The following is a 15,505-nucleotide window of genomic DNA, read 5'->3' as shown; positions in this document are numbered from 1 at the left end:
TCTGACAAAGGGGCTTAAAGCAAAAATGATCCAACTAATGCAAATTAAATAAGTAAAGATTTCCTGCTGCCATGGAAATACATTGAAAAGATTCTGAAAACGTAACTTGAAAAGCTCAACAATACATTTCAGGTCTCCTTACCTGACCATAGGAACTTGTGGACAAACACAAAAGATCTCTGATCATCTCCTGGTGGGAAGTTTTGTATTCACAGCCTTCCATCGTCAGTGTTCTCAGCTAAATAGCATAGGAAATAAATAAAGGACATAGTTGTTCTAACGTGTCGCACAGGTTAAGAGAAACACTAGTGCAGGACTATTGCACATATATTCTGCTGAATGACTACGTAGCAAATCAGCTTTTCAAGTGTAGTAGCTAGGGAAGATTTAAGTGAAAGTATTACCTCATGCTGCAACATGACTCTGTCTATCAGCAAAGCTCTGATATGCTGCTTCTTTCCTTGAAGCTGGAAGCAAACACATAATTCGGTTTAGACGCCAGATATTATCAATCTGTACTGACGGAATCCCCCCGGCAACTCTTCTAGGAACAGGCAAATTTCATGCAGAAATTCTTGGCAGGCAACCCTGATTTTTTTGCCCTGGTGAAGTTTTGTATTTGCCTATTGCTCTGTGAGCAAAAGGAAGCTCTGGTCACAATACTGTCTCAGTTAACAAGGACAAGGATGAAGCATCATGCCAAATCTCAGACCATGGACCAAGTATGTATGCAAACAGGGCTCTACAATTTGGAAACACTAAGCTATTTACTCATAAGATTTCCAAATAAAGGTATAAAAGCAACATTCTTATCAAGGAATTTGATTTCAGAGTTATGAAAACCAATTAGGACAGTAATTAAAAATGAAGAAAGTCTTTCTGAACATGAGGAACTATCCCCACCCCTCATCTAAGCTGTACAGACAGAAACCACTGACCCTGTTCTCCATTGATTTTTTCACTAGGTTGAAGCTTTTCCATCGTGAATCAAACTCATGCTTATGAGAGCCTTGGAACTGTAAAACATCACTGATGATCTGCAGAAAGAAAAAGATAACAAAGTGTGGTTGTTTTGCAAAACAAGTGATTATTTTGCAAAACAAGTGATCTTGTCTTTAGCATTACAAGTTATACCTTTATTATTAGAAATAAAGACTTGGTATCATCTTCTGAATTATCAAGTATGTAGCCTGCAAGTAGAAGAAACAGAAATTATCAGACAGGAATAGAGCTTTAAAACTTAATAATTTTATTTCTACATTATTTATATATGCAAAGTAAACGAAACAAGTTTCTTATCTACGAAATTATTAAGTCTTAAGAACAAAACACAGTACTTTTTAGACAGGAGCGGTTAAACTTACGCAGCAGTTTCCGTGTAACCTTTGCAATTGTTTCTCGATAATTCTCTCTTGATAAGTCTAAAGAGAAATTAAACATTTTTCTTTATTATACAGTAGCATAAATTACAAAAAGTAATACATAGGTTAAGTCAGTGGAAAGACAGAGCAGCCTGTTCAGAACTGGTAGTATGGACTAATATAAAAATAACTATCTTGTTCTATCCAAGGACACATCTCTCTGGGGTAATCTTTCATTTATCAAGCCAACAGGTTGGAACTAGATGATCTTAAGGCCCTTTCCAAGCCAAACTATTCTATGATGCTATGTTTTTTTATCGGTACATAACCTTTTTTATCTACGTTGACAATTGGCTTAATTTCTAACCACAAATTGAAGCAGATTATTTAGCGTATGAAAAGTAACACATTAAGCAGGGTAAAAAAACGTAATCAGAATATAGATATTACATATCAAACCAGTAAAAGTCTGGGGACATCTACTTACCATACTCAACACCAGTGTACAGCTTTGTCTCTTCCAAAGATACCAGGCTTGGGACTCTGCATGAAAACAAACCAAGTATTACTACACACGATAGAAATAATTGACATTTAATTCATTTTAACCAGTGACATTTCATGCCAGTAGCACCAGAGATGTTTGGATTTACTAATAGCATGTCTCAGTTCTAACATTTATAAGCCAGCTGCACCTATGGGTCAGAGACCAAATACATCATAAGGATACCATCACAAACCCAGAATCTTGATTCCTCATTTAACAGAACCTCATCAGTTCTATTTAATAGCCAGAGATTTGGTCTCATTGTCAAAACTATGAGCACACTCATCCAAACCAGCATGGCTCCTACTGGCCTTCATCTAGGAAGGACAGCTGAATCTGACTGCTGAGGCAGAACCCTTTCCCAACAAGTTAAGCTGATGAAGCTCTTAGGACTTTGGCCCTTTCTTTATAAAGCAAGGAAATGTACCCATAACCTATAGAAGTCCTACTTCTTGCTGTATGAAGTTCACTATTAATAGTCATAATGGCAAATAAAGCCATGCTTCTTACAAGATTTGGGTCAAACTTATCTACTCACTTTTTTAAAGTGAATTCTTCATCTTTAGCGATTTGCTTGTATGCAAACATGGATTAAATACATGCTTATATATCATATGCTGTTACAGCCTGCTCCTAAGGAAGAAAGCAGCCTTTCTCCTTGATTCCTGCCATGCTGTCCCCTGCCTGGCACTCAAGCAAAACTGCAAATGGACCCCAGAAACAAGGTCTGCAAATATCTGGTCACCTTTCAGTTGTCAAACAGGAAGATAAATCCCTAATGTTTGGGGAAGAAAGCATGCTGGTGGCAGCAGCAGGGTGCAGGCAGGCACAGTTGACATCAGATCCAGTTCATCATTCACCTATACTCAAAGCTTTAAAGTTTGTTCTACCCACATATTTCTTCTGCTGAGGTTTAAATGCCATAGCTCCAAGCTCTCTCCCACTTCTGTGACTTTCCTTTCATTCACTGAGCAGGCTAGAGGTTTACAAAGGAACAAATACCCATTATCTGTCTGTCTTGGCAAGAATCTTCAGGTACCCTAACCATCAAGAAGGAGAATGTAGCAGTTACACCTACTCAGCTCTACTTTACAAACAGCACAACAACAATGCTGTACTACATGGTGTGTGATAAGCTATGGTTCACTAGAGTTGTAGGTGTAGTGGTGTAGGAGGTTCTGACAAGAAACCTCATGTGCCAGTTTGTTTCAGAAGTACACATACAGAATGTTTTTAACTTAAATGTATCGAGCCATTTACCAATATCTGCATTCAAAAATATTCCTACACTGCCACTTTAGGACAGTGAATATCACACACCATTAGTGGTAAGTACTAAGGGTGAATACACAGTACTTAAAGTAAGGGTGGTTCTGAGTACCTGATTTTGATACTTTCAATAAAAGCTCTGGAGTTTAAAGTCTGAGTGCTTTATGTGCATTGCCATTCTACATAATAGGAACAGACTTGGAAATCATAGATTCAGACAGGTTTGGGTTGGAAAGGACTTTAAATCTCACACAGTTCCAACCCCTGCCATGACAGGGACACCTTCCACTAGAGCAGCTTGCTCCAAGCCCCTGTGTCCAACCTGGCCTTGAACACTGCCAGGGATGGGGCAGCCACAGCTTCTCTGCTACCTTACAGTAAAATAACCCCAAAACTCAAAATAAATAAAATTAAACTCAAACTTTTTTTCTGTTTTAAAGCAAGTTCATCAAAAGACACCTCCTACATTCAAACTGGATATAATTTTATGGGCATATGGGATAGAAAACAGTACTCAGAGCAAGCTGTTTTATACCACTTTTTAAATCAAAACATTCCAGTTACTTCTTTTTACTCAGTTACTTCTACTCTGGTTACTTCCAGTTATTCAGCCTGGAAAAGGCTCTGGGGAGACCTTAGATCAGCTCCCAGTGCTTAAAGGTGCTACAAGAACCCTCCAGAGGGCTTTGGACAAGGGCCTGTAGGGATAGGACAAGTGGAATGGCTGTAACCTGCCAGAGGGGAGATTGAGATGAGCTCTTAGGCAGAAGCTCTTTCCTGTGAGGGTGCTGAGGCACTGGCAGACAGTGCCCAGAGAGGGCTTCTTTTAGAAGAGGAGAAACACATGAGTAAATGCCTAGTTTCCACTTCCTTCACACAAAGCAGCCTCAGCAGGGCAGCGCTGTCACCTGCCTTTGAGTCTTGCATGAAAAAAGGTTCTTTAAGTACTCAAATGTTTTTGTAAGTCACCATTTCAAATTTATACTACTTTGGAGTTCCTTAAAAACAGCCACCAGAAGCAGCTGTGTGATAACAGCAATAAGAAAGCACTAAAACCCAGTATGAAGGAATACAGTCGCTAAGAAGGTTTGTGATATAACGATTTTACTTACAGGTGAGCCACCCTTTCTCCTTTCAGAGGAGGCAGAATGTTCCCTGATCCAATCAAGCAGTTATGCACTATAGCAAGGCACTGCTGCACATCATCTCTTGAACAAAGAAGAAAACCTGATTAGTCATCTGTTAAATGCTTATAAATAGACAAATGATAAACCATGTTTCCTGTGAAGTTTTATACAAGCTTTTTTCTTTAGCTGTACCAGTTCTAACCACAAGAGGGAGCGCTACAAAAATCAGACCGTGCTTTTTGGATCCAGCCTAACTCCACCCCAGAACTCCAACGTTCAACTTTGTTTACTGAAAACCTCATTTTGAAGGTTTTGTAGTCAGAAACTGTGAAGGTAAGTTCAGTATAATGAGATAAAATAGTGTCAAACCAGACAGATTTACTACAAAACCTGTGTCAACTAATTTTATCTAGATCTCAGAGAAAGCCTACGAAAACTCCTCACTCGGCGGACAAAAGTCCTTCCCACCATGAGCAGGAGGAGGGAATACATCCCTTATGAGTGATTATTTTACAGGCTGAAGATAAATAGTAATGCATCAATGTGAACAACCTTTTCCTGTGTTACTTTAAGAGAATTGAGGAATTCTTTTTAAAGCCATCTCATCCGAAGTAGTAGCCCTTACTACACAGCTACAAACTTTGCGCTTTGTCCTCCTCTGATTTGTAGAATAACTCCTTTCAACCCTCTTAAGAGGTTCCTTAACTGAACAGCTCTCAGTACTCATGCACTACTTATCAACTCTCTAAATATACTTTCAGCAAAGGCTGCAAGAATTCTTCATTTTATTCTTTGTAACAGAAAATCTTACTCTGAAGCTCCTAAAAATATAAAAATAAATAAAACAATGAAAATATAAAAATAAATAAACATTTATTATAAATAAATAATAAATATATAGATTACATAAACACATTCATATAAATATATACATATAAAATATATAAAATAATAAATAGTATATATAATAAATATATAATCTATAAATATAATAAATAAAATATAAAATAATAAATACATAATAAAATTCTAAATAATGAATAAATTTAAAATATATAAATATACATTTATGGATATATAAATATATAGAATCATATATATAAAGATGTTTATTATAAATATATAATAAATATATGAAAGTATATAAAAATATATATAAAAATATTAATTTCCAGTTATTACTTGGTGGGATATTGGGAGAAGTCTGACAAGAATTAAAGCCCCATGAATACTACAGTTTAAGGCAAGAGTGGGCTCATCCAGTATCTCATTTATTCTCATCTGTTACTCCTTCAGTAACTAACAGTATTCTTTATTCTCTCTGCTATCCTGCCTTTCAATTTAATTTGCAATCATGCACTTGGCTGTATTCTCCCAAATCACTACCTGTTACTTACGTCAGTGAAGCCCTGACTAAACCAAAGTACAGTTTTGTTATAAATTAACAGCTTTACATGCAAGGTGTCAAGAGAAAGGGAAGAAAACTCAAACAAAAGAAATAAGCATATAAATAAACCAAAGACTTAAATAGCAAGTATATTTTCTGATCACTGTTTGATGGTATCGGTGTTGACTTTTTCAGACCACAAGAAGTGGGGACATGGTGAGACAGAAAAACATGTAAGAGTCTGATACACCATGTCCTGTTTCATGTGAGGCCGCACTTCACATCACGAGGTATAACATCACATGCTATGAACATCGACTGAAGTATATATAGCTTCAAGATGTGCAGATTTAACATGAGAAACGAAGAATGTTTGAGATTCAATGCTTGTAAACAGCTTTAGCTGTCTGATACTTGTAAATGTATTAGGACATACTAAACTCATGATTACCTTGTGCTTAGGAAAGCCACGGGTTCACACTAATAGAGTTTAACAACATCATGCACCAGTACCCTTGGCTTCATTCCCCTCTCACACCACTGACTCTGCATTACCTCCTCTGTTTCAGCACTGCCACTTTTTGCAGGGACACACTATGTACTGACTCCGTTTACTCATAGAAAGGAAGCAGAGAAAGGCTGATTTCCAAATCAGCCAAATCAGTTCTGTGCTCCCCATAACTTAGGAACACAAATAGTGGTGCCAAAATATCAAGATAAGGTTTTAGAGGAAGAGCTTTTTTAATGCTGACTACAGTTATATGGAAACAATTTGTGGTATGCATTTAAAAAGTTCTTGGAACAGAAGTGTCTTTATATCAACTTTAACTGTTCTAAGATTATGTTTTTACAGTGTGTCTGTTCAAAATACCATTATCCATTTTGTGATAGGCACTTCCAAGCTACATGTACTCTTAAGAGTTGGAAATCTTGAAATAATATCAAAGACAGCATAACATCATAGTATTTTACTCCTTTATGTTTGCAGTGCCAGTATGATTGGCAACAACTACTTAAACCAGACATGAACGAATAAATGCATGTTGTCCATATAACACTATCACCACTAACCTGGACATTTCCAGTTTTCCAGCTGCATAGTGCTCTAGTCTGATGAGCTCAGGCTGAAGGAAAGTATCCAGCAAATAAAAAGCAAAGTTTATTTCCTCAGAGGAAGGAACATGCCACTGGATGTCCAAGTTCCACAGGTCACCTGGCTTACCCCAGTCCTGTAGAAAAGATAGACATTCCTTATTAATCAAACTATGAAGCAACTTGTCTTTTAATTAGCATGTAATATTTAAAAAACTCACAAAAATGAACCAACTCCTCCTGTAAAACAGTTATCCTGACAATTTCAAGGATAAAAAAACCCAATAGCACAATAAAACCAAACAGAAATACCAAACCTGCTATAATGTCTACATGTACCTGGAAAACTAGCACACAACTGAAAGGACTAAAAGGAAAAGGACTGCACTGGCCTAACTGAAATGTAACTTTATTATTCCTTTGGCTGGATACAAAAGTCTGAAATATTCTTAAGTACAATCAGACCTTTGGTACTCCTATAGAGAACATAAAGAAGAACATCATTTCAGTATTTGGAAAAGTCAGTATTTATGACTAATTCATATTCAAACATAAAGTCCATGCTTAGGACTGTATTAATAGATGGGCCTTTGCAGTCTGTGTGTTCTGCTTCCTGCCCTTGTCCAGCTTTACATGGTAATTTCAAAACTTCACCATCTGCCCTTAAAAAGCTGGACTGATCTGACTGGACAAAAAGTACAAAGGACTACAGTAATGCACTCACTCAAGTAGGCTATTGCATCTCTTGGAAGAGCAGGTTAGTCCTCCAGGAATATCACTTGAGGAGGTGACACAACTGCAGTTTTATATGAGGCACGGTAGGAAGCATCGAAGTGACAAACTCGAGCAGCTAATGGCAATCAAGAGTTGATATAATATACACTTTCTAAAGTAGCCACTGACACATGGAACAGCAAAGTAACTGGGAATTTCCTCAATTTCAGAGGAGGAATTTAAAAACTAATCTATTTTCCTGTTGGGGCATTTAATTATGATTCCTTTCTTGGTTTTTAAATGAGTATTTGGCCCAACCGGATGCTGCCATCAGTTTATAAAGCTGCACTGGCTTGCAGTAACAAGCATTAGATTATCTGCAGCTACAAAGTTATGCAAAAGAACACTTCACAGCAAAATGCATGTTTATATTCCAACAGGCCAGCTGAAAACTGCTGCACTGTTCATCTACAATACTGATATATTGACCTCAAAGTCTTAACAGCAGACGGGAGCATTACTTTTGACAGGATCGGTGATTTTTAATATTGCCAGTCCTACTTTCATTTTATCTACATGTCCATTTGTTACTCTGACCTGTAAAACACCACATCTCTTTTCTTCTATGGTTTTGCACTGACATACTCATTTTGCTATGCACTTACCATTACTTCTTATATTTGATATTTATATGAAGAGGAATATTCATATTTATATGAAGAGGAACAAGAAAAGGCTGCAGCTCTCATCCACAAAAGCAGATGACTGTGTCCCAGTGCAACTGGATAACTTAAATATCCAGTCATAGGATAAAGTGAACAGCAAATTTTTCCCACTAAACTCCAAACTTCACTATTGATACCAACCATACTTCATGATAGCTGGGTCTCAATTAAATGCAGCATATATTACAGTAATAAGGAACATGAGGAGGCACTCTTGCTTTGTATTATCTTATTGTAGTCATGCAGTCATTGTAAAACACACATCATAAACTACTAACGTCTAATGTTATAAAACTACACCAAACAAGTCAGCATTCACGTTTTGCTACCAATATAATTTTCAGTAACTTGCAATTTGCTCTATGTTTCAAAGCCCAAAGCATTTTTCAGTTACAATTTCCATTGCTGCTCCCTATGTTCAGAAATCTCCAAATAAAAACAAATAATATAGCGTATGATTGCTTTTTAAAAAAGAAAGTCAAATCCTCTAATCCTAAATAAATGAAAATCCTTGCCTTGATAGGAAAGTATTCAGAAACAGGCTTGTCAAAGCCACCTGGCACACTGCAGTACTCTGTGGGGTAGATAAGTGTAGCAGAACGAAGAAGATGGTGCAGTAGGTTACAAGACAGAATGTAACCCTGCTTACAGGTTAAGTGTAGGGTTCGCTGCAGTATCTTCCCAAGCTGCTCCCTGTACACAAGCAACTTCTTTCCATCCACTCGAGTGATCTATCAGGAAAGACAAAACATTTCAAAGGTAAACAGAACTGATTTTGCTGTGGAGGACTAAAGAGGATTACAGTGCTCAACCGATTCTGTACCACCTTTCATTCTGTGTGTCACTCTGAATTCAAATTCAAGACTGAATATGCACATCAACTACCACTGCTGCTGCTGGAAAAGGTTAAGCAACACAAGAGCTGTGACAAACATTTCCTCCCAACCCCATTCCAAATTTTCTAGCAACGCTCATATTTTGAAATTCATTTTAAAAGATTTATCTTTACTAAAGGCATCTTATTTTTTTCCCTTCACTGATCCCTCTTCTTTCTCTGTCCCTCAATAATTGTCTTAAATGCTTTCGTTTTATTGCACATAAACACTGTATGTTTATTAGCAGCCACTTCTGTTCCATTTCAAGTTGGAAAAGAAAAAGAAGCTCTGCAGTGCTGTTCATACAAGATCTACTTTGTTTCAATAGCAGAAGTTTGTTTCCTTCTTCTCTCAGGGGCATTAAACAGGATTCAGTGACATACATGCATGGGAAGAATGTTCTCTGCAATACCTCTGACAAAAGCTGAAGATTCCAAAGTAGCTCCTTATCTAGTTCTTCATCACGTAACACATCATCATCTAGAGGAACAAGTGATAAGTGCTGCTGTAAAGATAACTGCGGTCAAGTTTTCCAAACAAGCTAAATCACAAACCAGATGTCTGCATCCCAAAAGCTTCCTTCCCAACCCGCCTATTGCAACCTTCCACTTCATACTGCACCCAGGTCCAACTGGAAGTTACTTTAGCTAATCTTGAAGGCTTTTGGAGAAATCAAGCAATGTCTGGAGACAATTTAAACTGCCACATTTTGATAGCAGTGTGCTCCTATAGAGCTTGATAAGAGTTCTGTCTTGAAATTACACATAGATAGAGGTTGGTTTGGATTTTTGGATGAAATAACAGGATTAATTTTCCATCATTAAAATGAAGTTGTGGAAAACACATTGAAGTTTAAAGTATTACTTTCACACTTCACAAAAGTCAGCCTAAACCAAAGCAAATAACACCAGAAATCTTACAAACTTACTGACTGTGAGGTGAGTTATAACATTGCAGCAGTGTGGTACGAACAGCTTCAGGGATTCCTCAGGGCGGCACTGGAAACAGCAACATAAATAACTCATTTAAAAAGAGATGCCTTATGGAGCTCAGGCACACGCTGATGACAACCTTTCAAGAAGAGTATTGTAAAACAGAGACGAATAGATTGTGCCTGAACTCCAATTCAGTCAGCCTGAGTTCATGATTTCAAACATTCAATAAAACCTAAGTGCAAGAAAAATACTTTGTGAATGAACCTCTTCAATTATTGTTATATGCAAACACCCAATTTTTGAAGATATAATACTAAGAGCAACCTGTATTTGCATGAAAAATTAAAGATCTGATTTTAAAACAAGAAGGAAGAAGTAGTAGCATTGGCTTTTTAAACTAAAGACAAGTGAAGTCAGAGCACTTCTCTTACTTTTACTGCAGCTCGGCACATATCGGCAACCATTCGACCAGCAACTCTTGTCTCAAATATGTTTGAAACAGCAAAGTTAAAAACCTTCTCCAAAGCAACCTAAAAAAGAGCACAGAAAGATGAGGGTGACTTTAAAAAAAAGAAAACTGGGTGTCATGAAGTGGTTGATGTCACACATAAGGCAGTGTCTGTACATAGTATTCTTCTAACAGAAGACTGCAACCATGATTCACACTGAATCACAACAGACAGAAAAGCAGTTCTGTAGAACGCCTAAGGCTGAGTAAAATGTAACCACCATCACAATTAAAGCTGACAATACTACAGAATAGATTTAAAGCTGATGTGAATAGTAACTGCTGAGGAAAAGACTCTACGTGTCACAACAGAATCACATAAAGGTTTGTGTTGGAAAGGGCTTTAAAGCTCATCAGGGACACCTTCCAACAGATCAAGTTGCTCCCATGTACATCAGTACTCAACACCTATGTCTAATTGCGCAACTACTGCCCTGAGTACAAGAATAAAGGCTGCTACAGAAGTAGCAGTGACAAGAGGTTTGTCAAAATAGTTTCAGTTTGCAGATTGTCCCTTATTTTTCCCTTATTTATTGCAACACTCAGTTATAATAACATAGTAACAGGAAAATACATGGCAGTGCTCAGTATCCTTAAAATAACCGCAGGATACAGGAAGACCTATATCCCCCTCCTCCTGCAAGAGTTTGTAAACAAGACACACAGTGCTTTAACTGGAAATTGGAGACACTTGGCACATGTTCACTTTGGAAGACAAGAGGTCAGAGAAATCCTGTTGACTAATGTGAGCTTTGGGTGCTTTTAAAAAGCTACACAGAAAAGAGTATTTTCCCTGAATAAGCTGCATTCCCCTGAAAGGAAAATGATGCTATTTCAAAGGCACCCCTTACTTAACAAAGAAACAACGAGTTAACTATCTACTACCTAAGTAGCCAGTGTGTTTTAAACTAGCTTATTACCATGCAGTACCTTGCAGGGGTGTGAATTACACACAGTGTAGATAGGATCTGATTGCTTCCATAATGGACAATCAGTGAAAATACAAATACTTAATGACAATGAGGAATTAACTTAAAACTTACAGAAACCAAAAGATTCCAGACAAAAATCATACCAAAGTGTCCAGTGCAATGGTTCAAAATGCATAGAACCACAAAAGCATCTCCAAATATATACATAATGTAACACAAACAGGTTCAAGCGAGTTAACACAACCTACAAGCCAAGAACTTGGTTTCTCCACCCCCCTCCCTCAGAGTTATTTTAATCTAGATCATTTTTCTGATCCCATTAGCCACACAGCTCCTTGAAAAAGCTCCTTTGCCCAGCTGAAGAAGTGGTAGGTAGAGGGAGAGAAAAGGAAAGCAGAGGTTTATACAGATGTATATATAATCATAAAACACACTGACATGAAGTCCTAAACTGCCCCCTCCAGCCTCTTCCTTGGTTAAACGTGAAAGGTCACAACAGGACAAAGAAGAAAGGAAGAATTAAGCCTCTAAGTCAGATGGAAAGCCCGTGTTGTACATACCTTAAATATATCCTTTGAGCACTGAGTAAGGATTGTACTGAAAGTAGAAGAGAGCCCCAATTCCACCAGACTCTCCAGGTGAGTCATTTTCTCAGTTTCAGTCTCCTCTCTGGTTTGTTCTAGTGTGCTGCTCTCTATAAGTCCAAAACATCTACACCAATACAGTAAGTATAACGTTAGTAAGTAGAACTTGAAAGTTTTAAGTTCTTCACACCAAGCTCTCACCTACTCATAGCTTCTTACCTATCCATAAACTGCAGTACGAAGTCCTCAAATTCAGCAGTTGCAGAGCACAATTCTCTTTCCACCTGCATTTTCCAACACAAAAGCAGAACAAAAGGTTGGCTCTTCTGACAAAAACGTAATAGAAAGTTTATTTCCTATATTAACTACTTCAAAAACACTTCCCATTTTTGCGACAGGCTACAGTGCACTTCCTGTTGCAGTTTGTATAGTCTCAAGTACACTACACAAAACAACTACACTTTCTTTCTGCTGCCCTGTCCAATTTCCAGGCCTTGATGTCCAGCCAAGTGACCTCTCAGGGCGAGATGGGTCTGCCTCCATGGATACAACCTTTGGCTTTCCTACCAGGAGGTCAGTGAGCGCCAGCTCTGGTGACAGACTTGGCTCTGCTGCCATATTTACATTGGGCATTCAGCATATAAACTCCTCTTCATTTCTGAGTGCTGCTGCTCTGGGTCAATGAAATGAACCTTCTTGCAGTGTCTGAGAGTTCAGAATCTGGGTTATCTGTAGCTATTATCTGTTCTCCCAGCTACCAGAGGAGTCTTCTAGCAGTGGACAAGACAAGACATTTAACAGGCTGATTAATTAGGCTGAGAAAATTGGGGCTGTTCAGCCTGGAGAAGAGAAGCTGCGTGGAGACCTCAGAGCAGCCTTCCAGTATCTGAAGGGGGCCTAAAAGGATGCTGGAGATGGACTCTTCATTAGGGACTGTAGTGACAGGACAAGGGGTAACGGGTTCAAACTGAAACAGGGGAAGTTTAGATTGGATATAAGGAAGAAATTCTTTACTGAGAGGGTGCTGAGGCACTGGAATGGGTTGCCCAGGGAGGCTGTGAATGCTCCATCCCTGGTGGTGTTCAAGGCCAGGTTGGACAGAGCCTTGGGTGCCATGGTTTAGTGTGAGGTGTCCCTGCCCAAGGCAGGGGAGTTGGAACTGGATGATCTTAAGGTCCTTTCCAACTCAACTATTCTGTGATTCTAACAAGGCAGTTTCAAGTACCACAGCGGACACTGCTGCTGCCTCATTTGTAGTACACCAGATGCAGCTTCACTATCTTCTCTGTCATAATGTTTTATGGCAACAAGAAGTTTCAAAAATATAATGGTATCAAAGCTGCTATTTTATTAACTCAAAAAATGTAGATGGCAACGGACCTCTGGAGACCATGTGGTCCAACCTCTTACTCAAAGCAAGGCAAGCTCAGAGTTTAATTATGCTACATATTGATACTAAACTGAGTTTAACATTATCTTTACAACACCCTATGACTAAGTAGCAATGCTAACAATACATGGCCAATATGCACATCAATGTCCACTCTACCGCACTGACCTGAAGCAAACATGATCTACATGTTTGGGTTTTTGTTGCATTTTATTTTCATTTAACTTAGTTTTACATATACAGGAGACAGTAGCAAACCTGTTACAGTTCTGAAGAGATCACTGCATTACTAGAAATTCAATTAAATCTAGGTTATAGTTTTAGCTTTATAACTGCACAGCACTTACCTCTGAAAGATCATCTCTTTCTTGCAATACAGATGAACAATCTACTAAAGGCACCAAAGTAGAAAACGTTGCAATGAACTGGAATGTAATCTGTTGAGAGTTGCAAAGAGCTCTTTAGTAAGTGCTACTGTATTCACATTGAAAAGCTCTTGCAATTAAGGTATGGGAGCTAAAGTAAATCATTACATGAAAAAAAAATATCCAGAGCCTAATTCTTCTACCCCAAAACTTCAATAATTCTTTCTGATTTCTTGTATAAAACTTCCAGCACTGTGCAAAACCCCCTCAAGGATTTTCTAAGTAATTACTGTTATTATTTTCTAGGTAATACTTTGTGCTGAACTTTCAAGTTAAAAAATCCCTATCATTTTACATTGTTTGAACAGTCTATTTAAAGCCCATTGAAGATGTGGGCTTTTAGGACCTAATTCATTGAAAACCTAGCAATGAAGGTCTTCCTATTGATCTTAGAAGACCAGGAATATTTGCTAAGACCTTTGGAACATTTGTTTTACCTTGGTTTTTAGCGCTGCCCAAAAAGCCAGTACAACGCTCATCACAATCTGGTGTTAAAGATTCACTCTGCACTGTCCAGCAAGCCAAAAGCATTATTAGAAGTTAAAGGTTTGTGATATTAACTTACTACAAATAAGACTGTGCAGAAACAAAATCAGGCTAAGAAACACAAGTTACTTATTCATATGAATATAAAACAGCTCTCAGAGTGAACTACTGGCTAACTATCCTATAAAAAGGTGGGATTTACACACTCACCATACACTTGCTGAAGTCATTTGGATCTACCCCTGGCAATGCTCTCATCAGTAGAGGTAACAGGTGTGTTGGACCTTCAGGAAACCACTTCCCCCCGGACACCAGGCTGCGAGCCACCCCAATCACACAGCTCAACGTGGCTGTGAGCTGATGAGGTTCTGTCAGTGTCTCGAGTGCAGGGTACGTCCTGTGAAGTTTAAGAGCAGTTATTGTAGCAACAATAATGTTTCTAAAGTCTTCAAGGAAAAGTGCATCACAAGTGTTATTTTCTATGGAAAAGGTACAAAATTTCTGAAGAAAAATTAAAGCTCATCCATGGTTCCCAATTTTTTTCTCATCTTTTTCTAATGGACTCAACATTGCTCTAACAGAAAATGATCCTTTCTTTTGATCAGTCTTATTAACAAATTCAGGATTAAAGAATCTGTTAGCAGTTGCAGCATAGGAACTGATAACAGCACACAGCTTCAAAGCTATGATGATTTTAGTGTCTGAACTTCAAGCTCAGTGTAAGGCTCTCATGGCAAGCATGAAAACCTGCCTCGATGACATCTAAAGGGATATATTGCTTGATGTTACATTAAAGTCCATGCCTTTTTTAATAAAAACCTGTTAAAGTACTGTGGTTTTTTAACCTTTTAGGGGTTTTGCTTACACTACTTCTTAGAAAATGGTGTAACTCTTCCTTCTGTTATCCACAACCTGCAGTTCAAACAGGAGTCACAGTGGTACCCCTGCCCTACATCATCCAAAGGATCTACAACTATTCAACAAAACCAACTGGGAGCTGCAGCCAAGGCAAACACACCCGTGATAGTTTGAACTCGAGCAGAGGTTTCAGTCTGCTCTCAAAACAGAAACTGTAACAGTCATGCCGAACACATGCACCCACTGGTGTCCTCCTCAGAACTGTTATGCTGCAAGTGTTTCCATGTAAA

General features: G+C 38.2%; 1 protein-coding gene across 6 annotated transcripts in view; it reads right to left on the bottom strand.

Annotated features, from left to right (window-relative positions):
• The window catches only part of PSME4 (proteasome activator subunit 4), a 60,712-nt gene that overhangs the window by 21,991 nt on the left and 23,216 nt on the right, over window positions 1–15,505 (bottom strand). For all 6 annotated transcript variants that reach the window (XR_013956546.1, XR_013956547.1, XM_080614884.1 and 3 more), the window contains 16 exons: window positions 14,568–14,754; window positions 13,794–13,883; window positions 12,276–12,340; window positions 12,033–12,183; window positions 10,464–10,562; window positions 10,026–10,095; window positions 9,510–9,577; window positions 8,738–8,953; window positions 6,763–6,920; window positions 4,290–4,385; window positions 1,849–1,904; window positions 1,365–1,421; window positions 1,135–1,190; window positions 939–1,037; window positions 405–467; window positions 143–238 (listed from right to left, as the gene is read on the bottom strand). Coding sequence is in view for 4 of the 6 variants with exons in the window: in XM_080614884.1 (XP_080471010.1) it covers window positions 143–238; window positions 405–467; window positions 939–1,037; window positions 1,135–1,190; window positions 1,365–1,421; window positions 1,849–1,904; window positions 4,290–4,385; window positions 6,763–6,920; window positions 8,738–8,953; window positions 9,510–9,577; window positions 10,026–10,095; window positions 10,464–10,562; window positions 12,033–12,183; window positions 12,276–12,340; window positions 13,794–13,883; window positions 14,568–14,754 (1,627 nt within the window). In the remaining 2 variants the exon portion in view is untranslated. The remainder of the gene's footprint in view (window positions 1–142; window positions 239–404; window positions 468–938; window positions 1,038–1,134; window positions 1,191–1,364; window positions 1,422–1,848; window positions 1,905–4,289; window positions 4,386–6,762; window positions 6,921–8,737; window positions 8,954–9,509; window positions 9,578–10,025; window positions 10,096–10,463; window positions 10,563–12,032; window positions 12,184–12,275; window positions 12,341–13,793; window positions 13,884–14,567; window positions 14,755–15,505) is intronic.

Source organism: Psittacula echo, assembly GCF_963264785.1.
Source record: "Psittacula echo genome assembly, chromosome: 4".
In the NCBI taxonomy this organism is placed as follows: Eukaryota; Metazoa; Chordata; class Aves; order Psittaciformes; family Psittacidae; genus Psittacula; species Psittacula echo.
The sequence above is the reverse complement of the archived record's forward strand: the minus strand, read 5'-3'. Positions and strand labels throughout refer to the sequence as shown.